The sequence below is a fragment of the Egretta garzetta genome, unplaced genomic scaffold, assembly GCF_000687185.1.
Source record: "Egretta garzetta isolate BGI_Z169 unplaced genomic scaffold, ASM68718v1 scaffold35, whole genome shotgun sequence".
Lineage (NCBI taxonomy): Eukaryota > Metazoa > Chordata > Aves > Pelecaniformes > Ardeidae > Egretta > Egretta garzetta.
The window spans coordinates 2,355,953-2,380,339 of NW_009259730.1; the positions used below are offsets into that span (position 1 = coordinate 2,355,953).

The 24,387-nt window shown below is 39.7% G+C and overlaps 1 protein-coding gene across 2 annotated transcripts in view; it reads left to right on the forward strand.

Annotated features, from left to right (window-relative positions):
- The window catches only part of SPIDR (scaffold protein involved in DNA repair), a 172,606-nt gene that overhangs the window by 28,857 nt on the left and 119,362 nt on the right, over window positions 1-24,387 (forward strand). For both annotated transcript variants that reach the window (XM_035894945.1, XM_035894946.1), the window contains exons 3-4: window positions 5,436-5,536; window positions 18,960-19,179. In XM_035894945.1, the coding sequence (XP_035750838.1) occupies window positions 5,436-5,536; window positions 18,960-19,179 (321 nt within the window). The remainder of the gene's footprint in view (window positions 1-5,435; window positions 5,537-18,959; window positions 19,180-24,387) is intronic.

Here is a 24,387-nt window from a genome sequence, read left to right on the forward strand (position 1 = left end):
AGGTCTTTTCTCTACATTTTTGTGTTGGCAGACACAACTGGCCCTTGATAGCTCTGTGTTAGAAATTATCATTTGTGGTACAGTACAGATCTTCAATTTTCCTTTCAGTTTAGGTGTGTACCTCAGATGCTGTTGTTTTGACATGGAAATTGTGGGTTGGGAGAAACACTGGTTGCTTTCCAAGGGCAACACCCCAGAACTTGTAGCAGAGTGTAGTTACTTGATAATTTTATAGGGACTTAAAATTATTGCTGTCTACTTTGGTCTTTGCTTGTTCTGTCACATAGGAGAAGAAACTGTGTTATGCTTTTATTCCAGAAAAGTAGACTATTTTTAACAAACGGAATAATGCCAGCGGTCATGGTAATGGTGGTTCATCCACCAACGAGTTTATAAATCCAGTTGTTGAGTCACAGCTTGAGTGGGGCTGATCTGTAAAGCTAAAATTACCCTTTCTGATCCTTTGTTACTTCACGAAGTCAACAGGTTCTCGTCTTTGCTGGAGAGGAGGTGGGCCTCTGTTGAGGAGACTTGCACTTTTATGTGGCCAACATTCTTCAATCACATCTTTCATACGAACCCATGCTATTTTGTACACTGAAGGAGCACTTGGTAGTGACTGTCAGCATTCAGTGTTGCTTATTATTTTGCAAGTTGTAAACTAGCTGATAATAGCTGATGGGTTTGCAGTGTTGACAAATTAAATGCCTGCGTGCTTAGGGGTCCTTTTTTCTTCAGCAAGCACCCCATGGAGTGGAAATGGACAGCTGAGTGTTGCAGAAGTCTGTCACTTCACCAGTTAACTTGGAAATATGAGAGGAGTTCTGTCCTTGCTTTGCAAAGAGAGAAGGAGGGAAATTGCCCAGTCCCAAGATGGGGCAATATATTTGTGTAACCTATAGTGTTTTGAAATATGTGGCATCCTGGGTGTAGTGTATATGAGGAGACAACTCAATAATGAGATGCTTAAGTGTTCACTGTTCTTAAATTCAAATGAAATCTGGAAAGGAGTAAACTTGGATGAACGTGGGGTTATTTTTGGTAAGTGCCCCGCTGAATGAAAACCTTAATAAATAAACACAGAGAGATCTCCAGCACTTCAGAAAGATTGAAAATGACTTTTCAAAACACAGCCTACTCACTAATGCTCTTTCTTTTTTTTTCTTCTTTTTTTTTTTCCTATTAGCCTTGTTGGAGTTGGAAGCTAGGGACCAGCAGCCTGAGAGTCACAGATCAGGCTCGGTGTTACCTTTTGGTGATACTTGTCACGTGGTGGCACGAAACTCTTCAGATTTGCTGTTGAAGTTTGTGTAAAGGGGCAACCACCAGAAACTGAGCTTTCATACTAGATGCTGAGCTTTCTTATGGTCAGCAAAGCTGTCTTTCATGTGGGTATTGTTGGACATGGACAGTAAAGGCAGCGTGTTATTTTAAATACAGTGTTTCAACAAGCTCAGATTTAATACGGAAATAGGGCATGGATTTCTGCTTGTTAAATCTATCTGCCTTCAGGGATTTAAAGGAACAAAATAGTTGCACTGAAAGTTTTGTGATTAAAAATAAAAAGGTTGTGGGCAGTGGAGATTGTATCTGAGCAGTTTGGCTTCACTGAACAGCCTTTGCATTAACAATTTGCCAAATGCATTCAATTTGCTCATATTAAGACATTTTGGGGGCAAGTTTGAGGTGCTGGTCAATAAAGTATGCATCTCAAATTACAGTTTTTGGTATTTAAGCACAGTTTGTCAGTTCCCTTCATTACAGAAATCATACATCAGCAATCAAAATATATTTGCCAATTTTATATATATATATATATACACACACACACACACACATGCACCAGATGTTGGGTTTGTCATGGAGGACAATTAAATGCATCCTAAGGGCTAGATCTGTGCAAAAGAGGGAACTGAATGTCTTTTTCTAAACTTCTTGAAGTGGCTGGGTGTGTAAATAAATACAGACTGGAGATTAACCAAGACCTGGTACTGTAGAATCCAGTCTCCACCCTTGATGCCAGCAAACCTCTCATATCTGGCAAAATTAAGCCAAACAGTTTCTGCAGCTTGAAAAGCCAGCAAAGGTAGGGGATTTTTCAGAGGGATAATGTGTGGACAGTGGAAAGTAAATATTACTTATCTCTACCTTGTATTACCAAAATAAGCAAAAAGTTACTTCCATATGATAGAATCTATGCCAAAAAATGACTGCTAGTCCCAGTAAACCCAGTTAACTACCAAAGACTGAATGTAAAAGCTCATTAGGTATTTAACAATCCACAGTTGTGCAATTGGGAATAAAATAATAGTAATTTTAACCATTTAGCTTTTTTCAAAACATGGATTTGGTTCTTACACTGAAGCCAGCACCTCCTTAATACCATGCTCTGCTTTGTGTAAGCTCTGTGTAACTCTGTTTTATCTCTCACCTGTATAGCCAGGAGTGACTCTGACTGTATAGTTCACAGTATCTCATAGCACATACACAAGTGTTCTCAACAGTGTGGGCACCTGTACTGTTTTGAGAAGGAATCAGTAGTTTTCAAATGCTTTTGTCATCAAATCTATTAGAATATGTAACAGAAAGCATCATTTTCGTTGTTTGCTTTACATGCTTGAGATAAAAAGGGGGTTGATCCTCCTGGGTTTGGGGTGGTGTTTAAATTTCTTTGTTTCTACCTTTTAAAAGAAACAAACCATAAAGTCTCTCTTGCCATAGAAATTCCTTGTGTGCATGGCATCTCCTTGAATTGTATTTTCCAATTTCACAATGTATGAAACAGACATTATAAAAAATTCAGTGACCTCTCATAAATGCATTCTTGGTTATGTTTTATGTTCTGCAACCAAGCAGATGCAAAATGCTTTATGATGTTTTCTGTTTAAACTATTTTTAACTGCAGTCACAGTGTGAATAGAAGGATGATGATTAATAAATATCTATCAATTTTATTGTCACAAAGGGCTGCTAAGGAAAGGCACAGTTTTACTTTTCATGGACCTTTGTGATAACAGTTATCCTAATATGGATGTGGTTAGCAAATCAGTAATGAAGTTGTGTCAGTCAGACCCTCCCTGGCAGGCGTATCATGCCCAAAACAGGCATGGTGTATTACTCTGGTGTGCAATAGTCACGAAACCAGGAACTTGGTTTTCCTTCATGCTACAGGGTGTTCCCACCACAGGTGAAACTGTAGTGGGCTTACAGAAGAGCAGTCACTGCTTGACTGGATGCAACCATAGCCCTGTTCAGGGCAAATGAGGCTGTGAGCCAGTACTAGCTGCTCACTTGTGCAGGTACCTTAAGGCTTTCTAGCCTCATTTGAACACAGAAAATACATTTATTTGACTGTTGGCTGTGGAGGGAATGGAGTAGCATTTTAGAGCACTCCTGTTGAACAGTTTTCTTTCAGGAAAAGGAATTTTTGAGCTACTAGCTGTATTGTGTATTGCTATAGTCCAACCACAAGAGTTCATTTGCAGACTCACACATGCAAGACGTAAGCAAGCAAACTCCAAATGCGTTTAACTGCTGCATTTCTAAGCCTAGCTGAACTGGCATCTGCCCGTTCCAGCATGGCTTGTGCAGACCATGCAGCCAACCTGAATTACAGCTGCATCTGAGAATGGTTCCCTAGCAAGAAGGGAAACTGGGTGGACAGTTTGCTCTGGGGTCTGTAGAACTGCCTTGCCCACAAGTGTTGCAGTGCGATAATGCTTGAGTGCTCGAGTTTTGAGGGAAATGTGGCTGGGCAGAGTGTTACCAGCAGAATAAATTATCCTCTCTGAAGTTCTGTGCTTGACTGTCCTGCTCTTGGTACCAAAGCTTCTGTTGCACTTTCTGTATTAGTTGCCCCTGAGTCTTAGAGTCCATGTTGAAAGCAGGATTAAACAAGGTTGTTAACTTACCCAGAAGTTCGCTGGAGCCCAGGATTTCCTAAATAAGTTTTGTTTGGTTTCCTCCTTAATATAGCAGGTTTTATAGCTTGTTAAGTGTGGGTTCTTTATTTTGGGGATTGGGTTTTTTTTTCCTCCTCTGAAAGAGTGAGTTTCTCTCTTCCCTGCCTGAACCACACCAGCCATAGAAGAGATGCAGTAATATAAACTACAAAACTTTTATGGATCATTGTGGGTCAAATGTGATTCTTGTATCACAGAGGGTTCATTCTGTGATCTTTTCTTTTCATCTTAAGATGTTTAGCCATGCCATCTAATAATTCTTGTGGTAGTTATGATTTTGCAAAGCATATAGCTGTTCATTAGAAATTCAGCTGAGACTGCTGACTACTTCTCATGTAACCTGTTGACATGTCTGCAGGTGAAATTGCTTAGTAATTGCTAGCCAAAGAGATTTTTACAGCCTACCTGAAGTGCTGCTTAGCCTTTTTAGCTCCTTCTTGGTTGCCACGGGGTGTGAGTCCTCCCAGTTTCACACTTGCAATGTGAGCTTTACCAAGCTATCTGGCTTTTTCTTTTTTCATAAACCAAAAATTCTATTCATGTGCATAATCATGAGGTGGCTGTATGTTATCTCTGTTGATTCCTAAACCAGTTTAACCCAAGGACACATTTCACCTTAGTAGCAATCTTTATTGGTATACTGGATAGTACTTGCTGTGGAAAAACTTACACGATAAGGAAAGAATGAAGTAGGTTTTTATGCAAATAACTTCTCTGAAGCCAAAGAAAAATGCTCAGATACTCCCATAGTAGTCCAAAGCTCTTTGTAGTAGCCCAAAGACCGCTTCCAGCACATTTGCCTTTTTGTTCTTAAAGTGAGAAATTATGTCTTCTGGCTTTGAATCCAGGGCTAGGAATTGCTTTAGTGTTACCTTAAATGTATTTGCACTAGATGCCACTCCTCTCCTCCTCACCTTGGGAATGCTAGATTAATTTCATCTTGGAGAGTGTTCAGACCACTGAAACTGCACACTTGACCCAGCTTGTGAAATGAATCATAGGGTCAAGTATGGGTAAAAGAATATTTTTGTGATCACTCCTTGCCAACAGACAAACAAATCTGTGAGGGGAAAAAAAAACCCCAACCTGTTATAACTGGTGGTTACACTGGTTTGTTTTGAATTCACAATTGTCTGTACTATCTATCAGGATACGTGCATAAGTGCAAAGAAGAGTTGGGAACCTTTTGTTACAATCCTTGTGTTGGAGACAGGACTGAAAATGTGAAGATTTTGGACACCCAGATAGTGAAAATGTTTTTATTGTGTGTATTGACCTTAAGTGTATGTTTTATTGGGAGTATATCCATTGGAAAACCAAAATGAGGATAACTTATCTGCAAAATGTGATTTTAGTGTATGTTTCTGTCTCTAAAGGTCAAAGCATACATATTCCATCTGTCCTGTGGCTTGTCACTTGGCAAAACTGAATAGTGATTCCTGGCAAAATTGAGCATTCCTTTACTCTCTGCAGGGGCGGGCTAGCTGAGAGGTTATGTCGGCTGCAGAACAGAGAAAGATCTGCCATTAGCTTTTGGAGGCATCAGTGTATTTCAGATGCTAAAATCCCCGCAGGTAAGAAGCATTATACATATACTACTGTGTGAAAGTATATACGTACATGTGTGTATATATGGCCCACATAGGTGTACAACTGAAGTTTATATTCTTTGCGGTTTTCACCTGACTTGGGTTTAATGTTCTCTTGGTTGGCTTCTGAGCTAATATTGCATTTCAGCTAAATATGATGGTTTATAATGTCTCAGTCATCAAAGTGTTTGAATATAAGGGGTAAAGAGCTTGTTTTAAACAGTCTCTATCCAGACTCTTCACAACTCCTTGATTTCCAGCATCACCTGGGGAAATGGTGTTTCCAGAAGGTTGTAGGGACAATTCAAGGTTTAATTTATGGGTGTGCAGGTGGTTTTTTTGTTCTTGTTCTTTCTTTATAATCACCGCTTCCTCTTTCCTTGTTCATTTTTCTTTGATTTGAAGTCAGCTATATTTGAAGCCAGCTGTATACATGGATAAGTGCTGAAATTGTGAATGACAACAAAAATTAACAAATAGAACACAGCCATGAAATGAGTGTGAAGCGTAACTACAGTGGGCACTTCACTTAAAAAGAAACAGTGGGAGTTACGCAAATTAGGTACAAGTGACTGATAGCACTACCTTCCAGTAGTATTTCTTGAGAGATAATAGATTCATAGAGTTTAAGTGTAAAGAAATGGTTAGGGTTTTTTATCAACTTGTGTGTGTGTGACTGTAGGCTACGAAATTTCAAAGCATTTATTCTGTATTAAGCTCACTACTTGTTTCTGAGCCCATATTGACTTCCATTTATTTTTCAGAAAGTCCTCTGGTCTTAATTTGAAACCATGTGGATGAGGGAATGTATCACTTGCCTTGAGTTTGTCCTTAGTTTCACTCCCAAATTTTTAAAAGTGGGTTTTCTTCCAAAATCTGAGTTTGTCTGGCTTCAGTTCTCCTCTTTTGTTTTTTTTGTAAAGTCTTTCTCCATTAGATTAAAGAGCTCTTTAGTATGTGGCATTTTCCCTCTCTGGCACTTGCATAGCAAAATCACGCTGCCCCACAGTTTTCATAAGCTGAACAGGCTGAGCTCTTTAAGGCTCTCTAAAGCATTTTTACCAGTCTTCCAAGTGATTCGTATGGCTTTTTACTGCGCGCTCTCAAACTTCTCAGCATGGTCTTCAGAACAGGGACAGCTACTCTGTATGTATTCTTAAAGTTTTAGTCTCATCAAAACCACTGGCCAGTTCGCTACTCAGCCTCCTGTATGTTCAAGGCCTGGAAAAATAAGTGTTTGGGTCTCATTTGGCTTTGGTCATGGCATGATGCTGGGACTTCACGTTGAATTTATTGTCTAATATGATTTCATAACTTCTGTAGCTATTGCTTTCTGAGATCCAGATTCCCACTCTCCAGCTACCTTTTGTGTTTGTTCTACCTAAGCAGAGGGAAGTATTTGTGCTGTATCCAGGTCTGCTTCATTTGAGTATGCCCAGCTACCATGCAGTTTGTATCACTGCGTATGTCAAGCCTGTCCTCTTTTAGTCACAAATTTGCTTGAATTTGTGGTATCCACACAATTTCTTATATTTTTTTTTTAAACTTATTTTTATGTCGTTGATGAAACAATTTAATAGCATGAGTAGTTCTCGGAAACATATATATATTTTTTTTTTTTTTTTTGCATTCCACTTAAAGGGTACATTACTGATAGTGAAAACAGTTGTTTTTTCATAAGAAGGTTGTACAATTTCAAGCCATACACAAACAGTTGGCTAAAGCTAGTCTCACAGTTTCTCCCAGGGCTTACATCCTGTGGCCACTTGCATGCTACGTGTTCAAAATGCCACCCATGAGGAATAGCATTTTATATTTCTGACCTTAATTCCTTACTTATTTTTCCAGTCACTTTGCTTAGATCTGATGTCAAGCTAGCTGGTCTCCAGTTATTGTAGGTCACATTGTTTGCCCTTCCTGAATGCTAGCAAAATATCATCATCATTTCAGTCTTCTGGAATTTCCCCAGTATTTGAAGACTCACTAGAAAGTAACACCAGGGAACCAGAAATGTCTTTAGCCAACTCTTTTTCAGAACTGCTATGCTGAAAATTATACAAGCATGCTGACTTAAAACCAATCAAGCCCTCCACCTGAGTTACTAATGGATAGGAGGTTACTTTGTCATTCTTATACGGTATGAGGACATCCTCTTGCTTCTTTTGAAATATGGAACAGAAACTGATGTTGAATAGGTCACTCCTTAATAAAATGAAACTTTTTAGTCTTCTCTACAGTGGTGGACCTGCAACATTGCTAATATGCAAATATTCTTTTTGTCCTAGCTTCACATGTGTCATTACGAAACCTTGTGTTTGGCTGCTCACCATTTTGTTAGACTTTAACTCCTAGGCTGAAATATTCCATGCTAAACATCTGCCTCTGGCTGAATTCCTTTCTTTGATTATTCTTTCTTTCAGAAATGAGTCAGAATTTGTTAGCTTTTTATGAGCAAAAAGGCTATGGGAAAATACCTTGCTCTGTTCTGAAATACATTCAAAAAAATTCTGAGTGTCTTCAAGACAATTTAGTTTTGGCAGAAGATAAGCCATTTCCAGGATCTGCCTTTTGTCATCATGGTGAAGATCTACAAGAACTTGGGCAAGTTAGAAGTATTTAGGACAAATCACTGTTTCATTTACCCTGTGAACATTTGCTAAAATTTCTGAAAGGTGCTGAACGTGCCATGATTTAGGAATGCACTTCAACTTCACAGCCTAAATTTCACTTCCAATTACCAATCCTTATTCCAAAGCATGAGGATGGTAAAATAATCATTAAAATAGCTGTAATAATATTTTGGGGATATTTTTTCACCTTGGGCAAAATTTAGTTTTGAGAGTTTTGTTCTTAGAATGGCCATATTGTTTTATGTCACCAAAATAAAATCGGTGTTTGGTTTGGAAAATGTCAGTCGGAATGGTTGAAATTTTTGTAATGTAACTAGATAACCTTCTAATTGCTTCCAGTCTGGAAATGTGAAGTGTCAGCACAGCAAATGGATACCACTTCCAGCTTTCATCTTTTTAGGTTCATACTAAGGGTGTCTCATTAATCTGAGATTCTTCTTGGATTTTGTTTCCCCTCTGTTTTGCCCAGTAATATTTCTAAACCACACTGTTTCCAGGACCGTTTTTGACATCGGCAAGAGAAGTAGAGGAGAGAACTTCTCAAATGACAAACTCCTCAAATGAGTTATCAGAGGAGCCTGAAGAGGATGGAAGTAACTTAGTTGCTGGGAGAACTGTCACGTCATTTTGGATATCCCATAGACATGCAGACCAGAAATTCATTGCGAAGGCAAAGGGGAGCCATTTCAAATGAGATCAGTTTGAAGTCCTCCTTCCGTTTGAGAATTAAGGGAAAACATTTCCGAAAGGGTGAGCTGTTCCACCCGTTAGGCATTTCACATCACAGGATTTTATGCCTTTGTTTTGCTGTTGTTTACTTTTATGTTGTATCAACATCCATGTTATCCAAAACCCCCCTTGTTTTGGCTTTATTTTTAAAAAATTCCTTTCTGTTTGCTCCCCTGACCCCTTTCTGTAAGTAACCATTGTGGTTTGGCTGCCTCTTGGTCAGTGGGATGAATCACTGCCCCAGAAAAGAGCGCCTCCTTTCAGCTCGCGCTTTCTGGTCTCTGTACAGCGCACGGGGGTCTCACTTTTGGCTGAGTCATTCCGCAGGGTAGAAGAAACCTTTGTGCCTTCTCCATTTTGACAATTTGGGGTCAAACTGCGTTGGGCAGCCTGTCCCTGTGTTGGGATAGGCTCTCACAGAGGATGTGCGTTTTTGCAAGGCTATCAGTAATTCCACTTCCGCAGTCAAGCTAACCATATCAGACAGAGGCCTGAAAGGTGAGGTGGCCAAAGCTTGCCCGTGCTACACAGTGTTGGTTGGATGCTTGCTGGAGACAGATGTCAGGCTTTTTGCCACAAATCCAGAAGTTTTTTTTTCTTCACAAGTGGTAAAAGGGAGGCTGAGAGGTGTGCAGTCCCCGTAACAGCAAGTCTCCAATCAGTCAAGCTGATGCTTTGAGAGTAATACGTGCAAAGGCTTCTGGCCATTTGCAAACTCTTTTTTTTCTGTATGCAATGCTGTAACTTTCCTGTGAAGTTTCCTGTTTGGGCAAAGAGGAGATCTGCACAGTTGAGAGAGAGAAGGAAAAAAAAAACCAACCCAAAACAACAAAAAACTCAAACCTTTTTCCTGTCAACATCTGCTTGTTTTATGGGGATTGCGTGATGCAGAAGAAAAAACAGTGCTTTTCTGAGTTAGGTTCAGGCAACTTTCCTGTCTATAGGAGAGGACACTAACAACACTTGAAGCAAACTCATGTAGATTCCTTCCATAACTTCTGAAATTTTACTTTCTATACATTTTATTTTTTATTGTTTTTCTTTTCCTTGCAGTTATCATCAAAGCAGTTCTTCACCTAAAATGCAGAGGCATATTATTCTCTAGTGTTTGTAATCTGATACAAGATATTTGGTATTTGTTGGCCTGAGATTAAGCCTTGGGATTGGATTACAATTGAATTTGCGTAATAAACTGATAGTAAACCCAAACCATTGATATTTCCTTCCAAACTGCTCCTTCCTCTCAGGGGGAAGTGACCTTCAAGAGGCAACAATTCTTCAGTTTGCTGAAGCAAGTGGAACACACACATGAGGGGAGGAGGGTGAAGCCCTGGAGATGAGGGCAGGGTTTCACACATAACACCACATTTTCAGGAAGGCTGAAAGGCTTACAGAAGAGGACATAAGCAATCACTCCCCCCCTTCTAGTTTCAGTGACTAGTTAAGGTGATGGGAAGAAAGGATTTTAGCAGGTTGAATCCCATGAGACTTGCACAAAAATTCATCTCTGTGGATGAAGAAAACAAGGGTAGTCCTTAGCAGGGTTTCCTTTTACTATGCAAAATTATCCTAAAAACAGCTTTGCTAGTTGTTGCTTATTTTCTTAGTTCTTGATAGTTTATTTTATTACTTAGGAGTTAATACTGTAAATTAGAGACATGGCTAGTGGCCAAATTTATGTTTGTCTTTTTTTGTTTGGATTTTTTTTTTTTTTTGCTAGCCAACTGTCTGAACTTGTTATAGCATTGGGAAAGAAAAAATCAAATGTAAACTTGTATTTTTCAAATAAGAATCCTTTGTATTGTTTTTGTTTCCTTATGAGAAACAATAATGGCATGCACAGACACTTTAAGTAGCTTACATATGTTCTTATAAAGAATGTATAATGTTTAAAGCACAGCCAAATTCAGCAGCCTTTTAAAAATGAATATAGATGTGGCAAGAAGCCATCCTGACGGCAAGACTTGGTGTGTTTTTGAGAAAAATCTTTTTGAATGGCTTCAGAAGTTACCAGCCCAGGAAGAATAACAACATTTATAGATCAGAATAGCAACCAGATGTTTTTGGACAGGCTATGAAAACGCTGGACTCTCCACCTGGTTTTCAACATTGACTTTGGATTGCAAGGGTCTGCTTGGTATCTACCCGCTTGCTGAGTTTGTTGTGCCTGCACCTGCAATCTTCTACATGAGGGAGGTTACATAATGGGATGCCAAATAAAAGGATGTTTTTTTCTTTTTATTTATGCCTGTAATTTGACATCGTACACTTTTTACACTCGAGAATGAAAGTAAAACTTTGTGGCCTGAACCAGAAAATACAGGCTTGGCTATTCTTTCACTGCAGATAGTAAGTGCTGTCCCAGGAGGGTGTCTGTCAACTGCAGTTTTGGAACCCACATTAGACAATCAGAAGTTAAATGATGTTGGGATGAAATAATGCCTTTGAAAAAAATAACTGAGGGAGACAAATTTAGAAGTCTGTTGCTATTTTGCTTTATTGAACAAGGCATAAAGTGGGGTTTTCTTTCTTTACTTCCATAATGTGTATCTGATCCATCCATCAGAACCAAATGCAGAGATTGACTTTCATTCTTAGTGCAGTAAGTACTATTCCCAACATTAATTGCACAAGATTCTTTGTACTTTCAGTGGGAAATGTTATTTTATAAAAGCTTTTAGCTAGGATCAGTAGAAACTTGAGTGTAACACCTGTGTTTCTTGCAGTTCACAATTCTAAAGAATTTGCCAGTTAAGTAAAAGCATAATTTAACTTTTCAGCCATGTTCTTTAGAAATGTCAAATTTGATTCTAAGCTGCAGTTCATATATATGATTTGTTTGATAGCTCTTTGAGCAAAAGCAACAGTAATGTGTTCTTCTTAAAAGCATCTGTCCTTCTCCCGTATCATTCCGATATCTCTCAGATCAAGAATTGTGCATTGTGACTATTTAGCTGGCAAGAGAACAAATACAGGTTGTCCTGACTGCCTTTGCACAAAACAAATATTTGTTAGCAGTTTTTCTAAGATAAATGTGACTTCAGGCAATCTCATCTTCCTCCCAATCCCTTGGGTTTTCTTATGAGTTTGTCTTGTTTTTTCAGAAAGCTCTGCTTGATGAGTATAATTTTTTTATTGATTTAAAAGGAAGGTGTTGAAGTACTCTTCCTTATACTTCTTGCCCTTCTTGCTTGGTTTCTTTCAGCCATGTGACTTCTGTGGCTGAGGAGTTTCTCTGTTATTTCGTTATTCTTGCTTTGCATGATAGTCCATGTGTATATTTACTGGTAGGTGTGTGTGTTCTTTATTACTAGAGACTTTTTACTCTCACAATAATAATAATTTCCACTCCACTGTTCTTCATGCTTGCATATAAGTATATATATATATTTTTTTTTTTTTTCCAGAATGCTCAGTGGAGCAGAGCTGTGCACTTCAGTTTTCTTCTGTGCTTGTAAGATCTGTTCTGTGTGCTTGTAGTTCACTGCTTTCTGCATTGGTAGTGGCCTTTATGAAAATTTATTTCTATCTTCTGTCATGTATGATTATTATATTCTGTTACATTCAGATCTGCATATCACGTCCTTCAGCCCTGTGGGTGAGATGTATTCCCTCAACGTTGCAGGGTTTTAAAATTCTCTTGGAAGAATGGAAAACTGAAAAATTCAGGAGTACCCACTGTCGCAGAGCCAGCCTGCCTTTGGTGTGTGATCGTGTTACTGTTGTTACTTCTGCTGAGCCGATCTGCATGGAGGTGCGCTGGCTGTCCCAGCTAACACATTCAAATAATGCAGAACGTGGTAGATTACCCTCTGCCCTGGCTTCCTCTTCAGGACCCGGGAGGTGTTGCATACCTCGGTTTGTTGTCCTCAAGCATTTTTCCTTGCCTTGTAGGTCTCATAGGGACTGCTCTGCTGCTGGAGTTCTATCAACAGACCCTAGAGAGAGTTTGTTCCCTTTGAGAGCTTTCCATTCAAGGCTACAGGTGCTCTTTTGGAATGCTTGAACAATAACATTTTAGCAAAATTCACCTGAGTGAGGTGAAACAGCGTGTAGTCTTACTGGTGTCAGCATCTGATGGACTTCCGTACATCAAGTCCTATGCATTCTCTCTCTCCAGTGAGTTCAGCTTCCTGTCACTGTGTAGCAAGAGAAACATAAAATATGCAGACCCCAAGGGATCATAATTTCTATATTTTTCTCCTCATTTGTCTTCCTTACTGGTAGTTATGGAGTTATTAAAACAAACTTTAGGGTTGTATTTCAGGCACCGAGGCCAGAATGTCTCAACTCTTTTTTTTTTTTTTTTTTTTTTTTTTTAAATTGTGCTCCTGGGTGTTTTTCCTTTTCTCCTCTCCAAACTGCTTTTCTGTTGTTAAGAGTTAAAGCAGACTGGCTTTCTTCTTAGCCTCCCTCCTCGGCTGGCCATGGCATTGCTAGTGCATCATCTGTGACAGTGTACAGTTGGTGTGGATGTGGCTTAAATACATGCGTCTGCTGTGAAGCCATTTTGAAGGGCCTTCACTCTGCTAGTTTTCAAAAGGCTGAAGATCTCAGGGCCCATGATCTCCAAAGGAATGGGGAACTTTGGTTTTTTCTTTTAACTCTCCTGGAATTCAGAGTAATGCAGAACATCTGCAAAGTACTGCGTCAAAACATGTTTTGATGTCATGGTATATGACATGGTATATGACTGAAGGACAGCATCACCCTGTGTACTGAAATAATAAACAGAAATGAAAGGAACTAACCAGGGAAACTGATGCATTCAGCGTGAAATTTGTTTGTTCATCTCCCATGCGCTTGAAATAGCTTTGTGAATTAACTGAGCTGCTTCACGTCTGGATTGAAAATTGGAGTGAGAGACTGACATCCCAGAGGTCACCTGGAATTAAATAATTAACTATGGATGTAAGAGCAGATCAGCTAGGTAGTCAAACCAAAAGTTCCTCTGGCATAGGATCCTGTTTCTGGCAGTGACAAAAGCTACAAAAATGCCTGGGAAAAATCATTAACAGGGCTAACACTGGATGATATTTCCCCATAGTATTCTCCCAACGATCTCCCAAAGATCTCTGACTCTGGGACTTTCTGAACCAGAGCTAGTGTCTGTGTTCTTAGTAGTTCTAAATAATTTTTTTTCTCCTACCAAGAAGTTACTGGTTGTTTTTCTGAACGCATGCATACAAAATAGACCTATTCTGATCACACAATTGCAAAGCATTAGGCTTTTTTGAAAATTATGCCCCAAGGTCTTTGCCAGGTTTTTTCTATTACTACTGTTACCAAAAATATCTTTCCCTGTGATTTCAAAGGTTCTCCTGACGGTAGCAGTGAGAGGTGGTTGTCCCATTTGCCTAGGTTTGGGTCAGGATTTCTTCATCTGTCTCTGAGGAGCCTGAGGATGTGGCTGCTGTGTATGCTGGTGGGATGGTGCTAAATCTGCCTGTCCAGCCGTGGCAGGGATGCTGGATGGCTTTTGTCAGAGCTTCTTGTTTCTTAGCCGGGAGGTGAGGGAGGTTACTGTCAATCATAGGCTTCACCAGAGATACTTCCCTGCTTAAATGGCTTGTTCCTTCCACCAGTCAGTCTCTCCTGCTGGTTTCACTCATTCTGGACCACTTGTGAGGTCTGGAGGAATTAATTTGTTTGATCACGGTCCATCTAGCAATGATTTCTGTCTGTTGCCTTCCAGTGGGTGGCACTTACCACAGCAGTGTGCTGCAAAGGGCTGATGTGACCTTTAAGGGTGGAAACTGGCCCAGTTCATCACTGGTACCTGATTTTTCTTGTACTCCAGCCTTTCTGTGACCAACCTTTTGAATCACTAGTAGTCAGCATGTTGCTGCATGTCTTTGTGAAGGTTTTTCTTATGGAAAATTCTGTTAGAAGTGAGGGAGCATTACATGACCTGGTGGCTGGTTTTCCCTCCTTTTAAATGGTGCTCTTTAGAGGAGACATGTTGTACATCCCAAATACCTCTTCGAAATTCACACTCAACCAGATTTATCAGTGCCTTTCTTCGTGGCACCTCAAGCCTTGTGTATCAGGGATTGAATTTATATTTCATGCCTCTGGGATGAATAAGCTCTCTGTTTACATTCATGGGGCCAGATCTTTCAAACGATCCTTGAGCCTGTGTCGCTGGATGTTTTCTCTAACTTCCCAGCTGACTCTGTGTGAAGGCTACAGAGAAGTGCTGGAAGGGGCAGCTGTCCATGCTAGGCTGTGTTCCAGGACCGCCGAGCTGCAGCAGCCCTCTGTCACCAGCAGCTCAGAGTGCCCAGGGCTTTGCTGAGAAATTCACCTACGTCTGACACTGATCAGGGAGCTATCTGGGTTTCCATCTTTATCTCCCTCAAGCGTTACACTGTTGCAGAGGCATCTGGCACCAAAGAAGAGCTTTGTTAAGCAGCCTTCAAACTGCTGCTTGAGTGGGAAGATTTACAAACACATCCGGGAAGCTGTATGCTTGCTCTCCGTGAATGTGCTTGTGGACTCTTCTTTCAATGAGAGAAGGCGGCTTACCTTCAAGTAAATAAACTAAAGTTGTTTTTTTTTTTAAATGAGCATTCCACAGGTACCTGCAGTTCTTATTCCTTCTCTCTTTCTCAGGGTCCCTCCACTATATAACATTATGCGTAGAGTCGGTGGTTGAAAGGTAACACTAGGTATGCTCTGACCCATGTTTTCATTACCGTAGTGTGGTGCCTATCCATTGCAGACACTGAGGCTTAAAAAAGATGAAAGAGAGTCTGGCCAAGAGTTGTCGAATGTATGTATGCTTATGGTATCAAACATGCCTGTGGACCACACACCTTGAACAGGCGGTATCTCTGTTCAGTGACTTCATCTTGCCTGTCCTTCCTGTGTGCTGGAGGAGGTTCTCGAGAACAGTTAAGCCAAGACGCTTTAGAGGGAAAGAAGTAACTGGATAGTGTTTGAAACTGGTGTAATCCAACCTGGTTGGGCTGTCACTGAGAAGAACCATCTTCCCTCAGTCCCTTCCCTTTCCATCACTTGTTCCTTCCTCTCCCTTGTTAGCTGTTCATGTGCTTTGGTGGATTTGCAGTTAGCTGGATTAGCCCATTGATTTTGTTCAAAACTAACCATGAAGAAAAAAACTCATGAGTGCTCTAGACAGCAGAATGGGAAATGAAAGGATATGCAGTGTAGGAATGGGCAGGAGTGCAGCACAGTTATTGCTTGCACCTTTTTAATACATATTATTGTGAAGTATTCTTCCTTGTTTAAGACTACTAGGTATTGCTGTGAAACCTGCACATCTGCAGGTTTGAATTTCTTGGTCGGTAATTCTGCTTTGCAAGAGAAATTAAGTGAACGAGGACTTCAGCAAGCAAGAACTGTGAATTATCCAAAGGTGAAAGAGAATGTTGCAAAACCTTAAAGTAAGCTTTTCACACAGATGAACAAACAAGCAGACTTCTCTGGAAGCCCTAGAAATTGCAGTGATCCAGCTCATCATCTTACCCACAAACTCTCCCTTCAATGTGCAGCCACATATGTTTGATTTATTGTTGATTGACATAACCATACAAGAGCCAAATGAATTAAAAACGAAGCTACATTCTGAACTTTGGTGTTTCATCACGTGCCAGGAATCCAAAGTGCTTTGCCATGTTGTTTGAGAGAGCATTCTATCATCATCAGTAATAATAATTTCTGAGTAATTAAATTAAACTATCTCTGGGCATCTAAATAAACAAATAGACTGTGGTTCTGTAGAATGTGCATGTGTGCCAAGTGTGAGACTTGGCTAGTTGTTGAAATTGTGCTGCTTTTAATGTAGAAGTGTTCAGCTTCATTTAGTATCAGCTCCCAGTGTTTGCACCAACTTTAAGACTGGCTTGCAAGAGACTCTGGTACCGTGGCAGGGTTTTTTCCTCCAGTGTCTTTTGGGAGCTTTCATATAGATACTGTTCTTGATTTATCCAGTATTTTTAACTGGTTTATAGTCAGAGGTATTTAAAAGAAAAATGTTATTAGGTTGTCATTCATTGTCTTCAAGCTGCTTTATCCGCTGAGTAACATATATGCTGCTGACCAGTAAGAATTGTCATAAAATTCTCCACATAAGAAATGTGTAGTTCAGAAGTGATGAACAGTCTCTCTCATGAGCTGTCATAATATTTTTTTCTTTTTTTAATAAACTGTTGATGTGTTTCAAAATTGAAGTGGATTTTTTTTTTGTGACTTGGTTTTTAATGTGGATGAAAATGCAAATTGTGCAGTATGTTCAGAGGGGAGAGGTAAATGCTCAGTTACTTTGAAGGCTAAGAATTTTTGTGGTTGGGAGAATTGGTTTATGTGTGCCAGATGACTTGGGGTTGACAGAGGACCACAACTGCAGCTAGTCAGGCAAAACAGAATTCAAGTGTGAATATTCTAAGTCCTTGCCTTTAGGCATAGAAAACCAGCCTGTGCGCACACTTAGCAGAAGTTTGCTTATAAGCAGACCTTAACACAGCACAGTGAGTATTTGGAGTGGCATTGCGATCTTTCAGCTCTCCCTGAGAAGGGGACAGCGATGAGGAGTAATAGCGGTGGCAACCGTCTCTCTTCATCAGCCAGTCTCAAAGGATTTGGCAGAACGGATCGGTTCTCTTATTCCTGCTTCTCAGATCTGGAAAAGGAGGTCAAGCTGTAATGGCTTGGACAGAAATGGCTTATGTACATCACATGGGGCACTTTCTGGTGGAACCCTTTCTCCTGCTGGAAAATACGGTTCATGGGAAACAAGAACGCTTTGGAGAAGCATGTTGCGTGTGATGAAAATTTGGTTCATATAAAAGTGGTTTTCAGAACACTTCAGTTTTATATTTCAAAATCACTTTACTTCAGATTCAGTATAAAATGTAATAAAGACTGTGGAATACAAAACAGGGACAAAATACTTTCTTTTTTTTGTAGAATTGAACTTTATTTAATAAACCTGAAAGGTTTAGGGCCCAGTTTCTATTGTTTGGGTTTCTTGAGGGTTGGGTTAATTTTTTTTTGAAGTTTCTCATAAACTGAAACTAAAATATTTTGATTTATTTTCCAAAGGAAAGGCATTCACAATTGTGAAATGAGCCTTAAAATAAACAAACAACGAACTAGCACAGCTCTGCCATTAAGTCCCAGTACCATGTTCACAGTTAGTCCCCTGCTTCTTCTTTGCTGTGGGAAGACAATAATTTGTATCAGCTGTTTTTCTTGGGATGGTGTGTTTTTCCCAGTGCAACTTGTGCATCAAAATGGATAGAATTGGGGCTCTGCTGCCCCTGTCCTCCGGCACCCTGTCTTTCCTCACTAACTCCTCATAGCATTCGGTAAGTGGGTAACAGTAACTCTCCCCTCAGTGACAAAAGTGCTTAAATGGAACTGTGGGGATGCTGGTAACTCTCCATGATGCTTTAAGACAAGAGAGCCTTCTGTATCCTGATTGCCTACTGATAAAATGGATGATCAGTTTTGCAATAATTATTTTTAGGCAGTGCAACTGTCTTACTCCCCTCTTTCTCCACATTCTTCTCTAAATGTGAATCCTCTGCTTTTAGATGCTTTGTACCAAAGAAGTACTCTTCTAACTGTGTCCCTGACAACTGTTGCTTTCAGAAAGGTCAAAGAGGGCAAACACAGCTTCACTTTTAACACAGTGTGATTATTCTGTCTTTACATAAATTTATTTTGTGCAGTATCTAATTAAAAAAGACTGAACAAAGTGAATGAGTTGCGAGATTAAAAAGTTTAAACATGGTGGGAGAGGGCTTCTTGTAAAGAGTTTGTGACTTCATTGGTGTTCAGAAGAAGTGCAGGTGGGCTTTTGTCTCCACAGTTAATAGTATCTATAAAGAGAAGAAAAATTATCAGTCAGAAAACCCTAACATAAGTCTTTTGGTGGGGCAATGTATTCTACTCACATCTGGATTTTTCAGAGTCAGACAGATCTGCAAAGAGCAGAGCGACGCACATCTTCAAAGTGACAGAATTTCTGTTGCCTCATCCAGACTTTGCATTTTTATTTTTCATTTCAATTTACTTTCCAGATAAATCCGGTGTCTTAATTGTGAAGATCTTAGAAATGTTTGAGGAGTGTACAATACAAGTTGCCATCTGCCAGCAGCTGGAACAGTGTCCTGCTATGCTTTCATCCGAGGATGCTGTCATCAGTGCAGGAGAACCAATACTCAAAGTCCTCTTTGCAAGAGAGACGGCAGCTCACCTGAAGAGCAGGCCACAGGATATCATCCACATCTACCCTCCATGGTGAGTAGGCAGAACTGGCCACGCTTGCTGTAGCGCTGCAGAATGCAGTGGGGTTGGTAGAATGCTGGCTGCATCATTGGAGAAAAGACCTTGGGGGTAGGGGGGAGCAGGGCTCTCTTGTGGTCATCTGTCTCTGGCAGCTGGAGAGCCTTTGACAGATACCTTAAAGATACCTCAGATAACAACTAAATGCGTATCATAATGCCTCTAGTGTTGCTCAGGGCTTCAGTTTTGTTTTTACTTAATATTTTCATGTTTAGAGTGATAGAAAGGCCTGAGCAATGTCTTACCAATGATAAGGACAATAAAGCGCATATTTGCTGGTAGCAAAGTAGTTCAGGAATGTTCATCTGTTGCTGTGAGAACGGGTATAATGTTTCAGTGGAAAAGCCTGTATTAACTGTGTAGCATTCAACAAAAACAACATGCGGCTAAAAAAAACGAGGGGAAAAACAAGAAATGAGAGATTTCACACTATTCTTAAGGAATCAATAGACACCTTTTTGGTAGTTCCATATTGCTGCTGCTGTCACTGTCTTCGGTTCCGCAAATCCCTCTTCAGCGCAACCCTTTCTGGAATTCTTCAGAATGTTTGGTCCGCTTTTGTAATTTGTTCTGAATTTGATTACTTTCCTGATTTTAAGGGGTAGCATAAAGTGATGAGATCTCTTGTAAAGCGGCTGGTTGTTGGTGGCTGTAGGTTGGAAGGTCTACTCTTCATAAAAATTCAAGTGAATTTGGAAGTGGAAACATTGATCCTCTTTTCACTCTCCTCCACCAAAATAATAAAAAAGGAAATACTTTTTCTTCTTTACCCGAGTTTTAGCCTCCAGCTGCAGTAGAATCCTGCCTCTAGTGTTTGACCATACCCTTTTGCAAAATGCTTTTTCCTATTTTGCAAAGTTCCGTATCTGGTTTTTATCTTCATTGATAGCTGCAAATCTTTTTTAGGTTCCCCAATTTGTAATCTTTCGCTTTTAAAATGTTTAACTCTTTTTGGAGGCGACTCAAAAACTAAGGGAAGATACTTAATCCATGGTTTATTGTGGCTACAGATATAACTATTGATAGTTTAGATATAAATAGATTGGTAGCTAAGGGAAATACCATTGAATATTAATTACGTCCTAGGCTGATAAGAAATAAGTCACTGCTTTTTTTTTTTTTCCTCCTTCCCCACCCCTAAGGTACCAGTGTTTGTTCTTGTTTACCTTTCCCTTCAACGAGCTTCTTTTCATGCTTTCCTTTGTTTTCTTCTTGTTTCTCTCTCCTACAAACTTCCATCTTAGTTCTGTTTTTCTCTTTGGGTTTCCTCCGTTGTTTTTAAACCATGAGGCATCACATTTATGCTGCTTAACTTACACAAAGATTTTTATACCAGCAAAACTGTTTTAGTTAGGGTATGATTCAACTTTTTTCTTTTTTTCCTCACCTTTTTTCTTTTTTTCCTCACCTTTTTTCTTTTCCTGAATGGTTACTGTCAGTACGCTTCGCATGTGTAAGTCCCAGGCTGCTTCAGCTTCTTCCTTGTCTGCTCTGGGAAGATGGAACTCTGCGCTAATAATGATCCTTTCCAGACTACAAGCGTCTGTAACTGTACTAGCGTCGTCTTCTCATTTGTTTAAATTCTAAGATGTTCTGGACATAAAACTCACTCCTATATATATGTAAACTGAGATTTCTTGAGAAAACTTCATAGCTGTCTGTCTTCCCGGAAATAATCGCTTTTTATTTACTTTTTCTTTTTTTTTTTTTTTTTTTGTAGAAGAATGCACTTTTCATGTAAGCAAAAGGTTATTTCATAAAACCAGAACATTTGGGCAGGGCATGTGTCTGCGTTGTCAGAGTTGCTCTCCTTACCTGTGTGGCTATGAAGACGTCAGTCAATAGTGGCAAAACTGCATTATATCTCATCTCTAGTTCTATGTTCTGTCGGCTTGGAATTATCTTAATGTCAGTCGTCTCTTTGTTTACTCAACCAGAAGTTGGGCTGGATACTGTTAAACTAAACTTACTGGAGGCAGGGAGGGGGAGGATGAGGGATGTTTTTGTTTTAGATTATTATTTGGCACTTTTAGTTTACATTAATTGGAAATTGGACTTGTACGCTTAATGGAAGTTTCCTCTATCCCATTTCCAAGCTTCTATTCTGTTAAACTCTTACTTGAGAGCTCTGAATGCTGAAATGAGTTTCTGGTACTCTGCACTGAATTTGTACTTCTGTCGTTAAAAACAAATACTGTTTGTGTTAAAACGCTTTTCTGCCGATTCAAATGTGTGACTGCTGTAAAAACAAATTAACTAAATCTCACCCCAACATGGTGAAATAAGCATATTTATGTATCTTATTGGTATCACCAGTCAGAAGCAAAAGGGAACAAAAAAAAGAGAAGTAGATGCAAGGGGAGACAGTCCTTGAATGACCTCTGTGTACTTGGGACACACAGCATACTTTAAAATAACACTCCAGAATGACGTTCTGACTCTGCTTTTTGCTTTCTGACCAGGCAGCTGAGTGAGTAGGTAAGATGCAGGCACACAGGCTGCCGGCTGCTGTATGTGACTATGCATGAGCAAAATTTGAATGCATTATTTTGGAGCCTTTATAAAATTAGACTTTGCTTTTGTAACTGTATTTGTATGTGTTGTGAACTCAGCACACAGCTTGGTATGTGAAATGTCTCTGGCAGTAGACTTTGGGAAGCAGTGTTAGAGATGTGTTGATATATTTGTTGGTATTTGTTTGCATACAGAATCCCACGATACTTCAGCACTAGAATACAAGCAATTTAATGTAAAAAATAAAATGTTGACAGGGGGCTGGTTATAAGAATCTTATCAGGCTGGATATTGCTCAGGAGGGTGGTCCTGGTCCCACTGACTTTCAGAGGAGCTTTCTGTCAGAGTAAGAACTTGCAGGACTGAGCCCTGATTTCTTTATAACTGGATATGGATTTCTTTGGGTCTAGTGTCTTAAGGTACAGTTTTACAGTCTTGAATGAAAGGGTTTTCATGTGAGAATTGTCACTTGCTATAGGGAAAGGAACCGCAACAGGCTGATTAACATTTACAAACCAGCATGTCTGGTGGAGGAAGGAGCTTGGCTGCCTGGCCTCTGAGCCGTCTGACGGGAGCCTGCTCTGATCTTCAAGGTTGAAGTATAGAAGTATTATTGCAGTGTTGTATCTAAATAAAGCCTATTAACTTGGACACATCACATGAAAACGGTTGCGTGTTTTGGGCTGGAGCTGGTTTGTGTCTGGCCAGCTGGGAACACCACAGCCCTGCCTGCCCCCGCCTGTGTAGGCTTGCCTTTGGTTGTCTTTGCTGTACCTGAGCAATTTCTTGGATTAAGATTTTAGATGAACACCTCATAACTTTTACAAACTGAATCTGAATCATTAAGTGTTTTTAACATCTGGGAAAGGAAAAGTTTATTACGGAGTGTAATTAAATCGATTACTAAGGCTTTATTCATTTCACAGAGATCCATATCCAGCAAAAAGTCTGCTTGATACTGCAAAGACGTGAGAGAATGAGGACAAAGGCTTCCTGGTTCCACTGGTGGTGATTTTATGGCTTCAACTTACCTGGGGGTTTTTTTGTTTGTTTAATTGTCAAAGTGATAGGGATTGAGGATAGACAGTTTCCTTCAGATACTCCTGCCTCCTGCTCATAAATGTGCCTGCTGTTGAATATTCAAAATAAATTAACCTGAAGAAAATGGTGCAGATTAGAATTCTTTTCCTTGCCATTAATTTAACAACTTTGAAATGTTTTCCATGGATTTCTGAAGTTAAGCTACTAAAAGTATGTTGATATTAATAGAACTGTTGGCAACAGTGATATAAACCACAGGTCACGTTTGATTTAACAGGCTCAGAGATCAATCCATGCCTGTCGAATGTGACGGTCTGGTATGAAACCTCTAGTTCAGGAGGTTCACGTGCTGCTGAAGGTATGAAGGGGGCAGAACCACTTTGTATTCTGTTCTTACGTTGCCTGTAAACACTGGCCGTTACGCAGTGCAGAAGACAGGATCCTTGGCTGGATAGCTGCTATTCCCTATGCAACTTCTCTGTGCTAAAAAAAAAAAAAAAAAAAAAAAAAGAGAGAGAGAGGGAGTTTATTTTAGGAACTCGGTATGGTAAGTATATAAAACACTTAACTCTGTGACATCAACAAGCAACTTCAAAGTTGTTCTTTAGTTTCTCTTAACCTATGAAACCACGGGGAATCATAATTACTCAGCTTTGAAAGTGTTCCAGTGCCTGGTGAAAGTGTTTAATGTGGACTTCTCATTTCTACTTGTATTACACTAGCTTCGGTCTCTCCTCAGTGAAAGAGGTTTAGAAGAGTTTGAATTATTTACTGCCAAGAAGAGCTCATACAAACTATTCCTGCAGATCAGCTGATGTACAGTGATGAAACCTTGTAGCACAAGTCCTTTAAGGTGGGCCAATGATGAAGTCGCTGTAGAAATATGCAAGCGAGCTCTGGACAAGTTTATGTACAGGAAGCAATCTAGAATTGTGGATTTACGTATTCTTCTATTTTAGAATTATCCTGGATATGCCATAGGCTGTTTTGTTGGCTGAACAACAGGATACTTACGATAACTTACGATAAATGGATATGTTACTGTGATTTTTGTGTTGTCTTACTTAATACACTGTCTTACCTTGTATGGTCTTACATAATCTTGGTGAGCAATAAGTGTACCAAGACAGGGAGCTAACATGAAATAGCTGTTCTGAACTAGTGTGGCTGGTGTTAGAGGGTTTGCCTTCCAGCTGATGAAGATAGAGACTTTTTATCGCTGTTGCTCTCACTGGTCAAGGGAAGCATTTAAGAACATTGTTACAGAATACCTCCCTATCACAAGAAAGATCATGTGAAAGTAGGATCTTGGGCTTCATATGTTAATGAAAAGCAGAAATTACCTACTTCTGCTCTGTAAGAAGGAAAGCACCTATATCCTTTTAAAATTTTCTCGTTCCATAAAGGTAAAATACAAATACGAATTCAAGACATGTATGGAACATCTTTGGCATAAATTCAGTTTCTCTACTTACTCCACAGAGAGACAGCTTCTTTGAATGCTTGATTGATCAGTTGGACAAAACTGATCTATGTTCTCCATCTTCCTTTGATGAAATCTAGGCATTTATAAATATATATATACACACACATATAAATATTCAAACG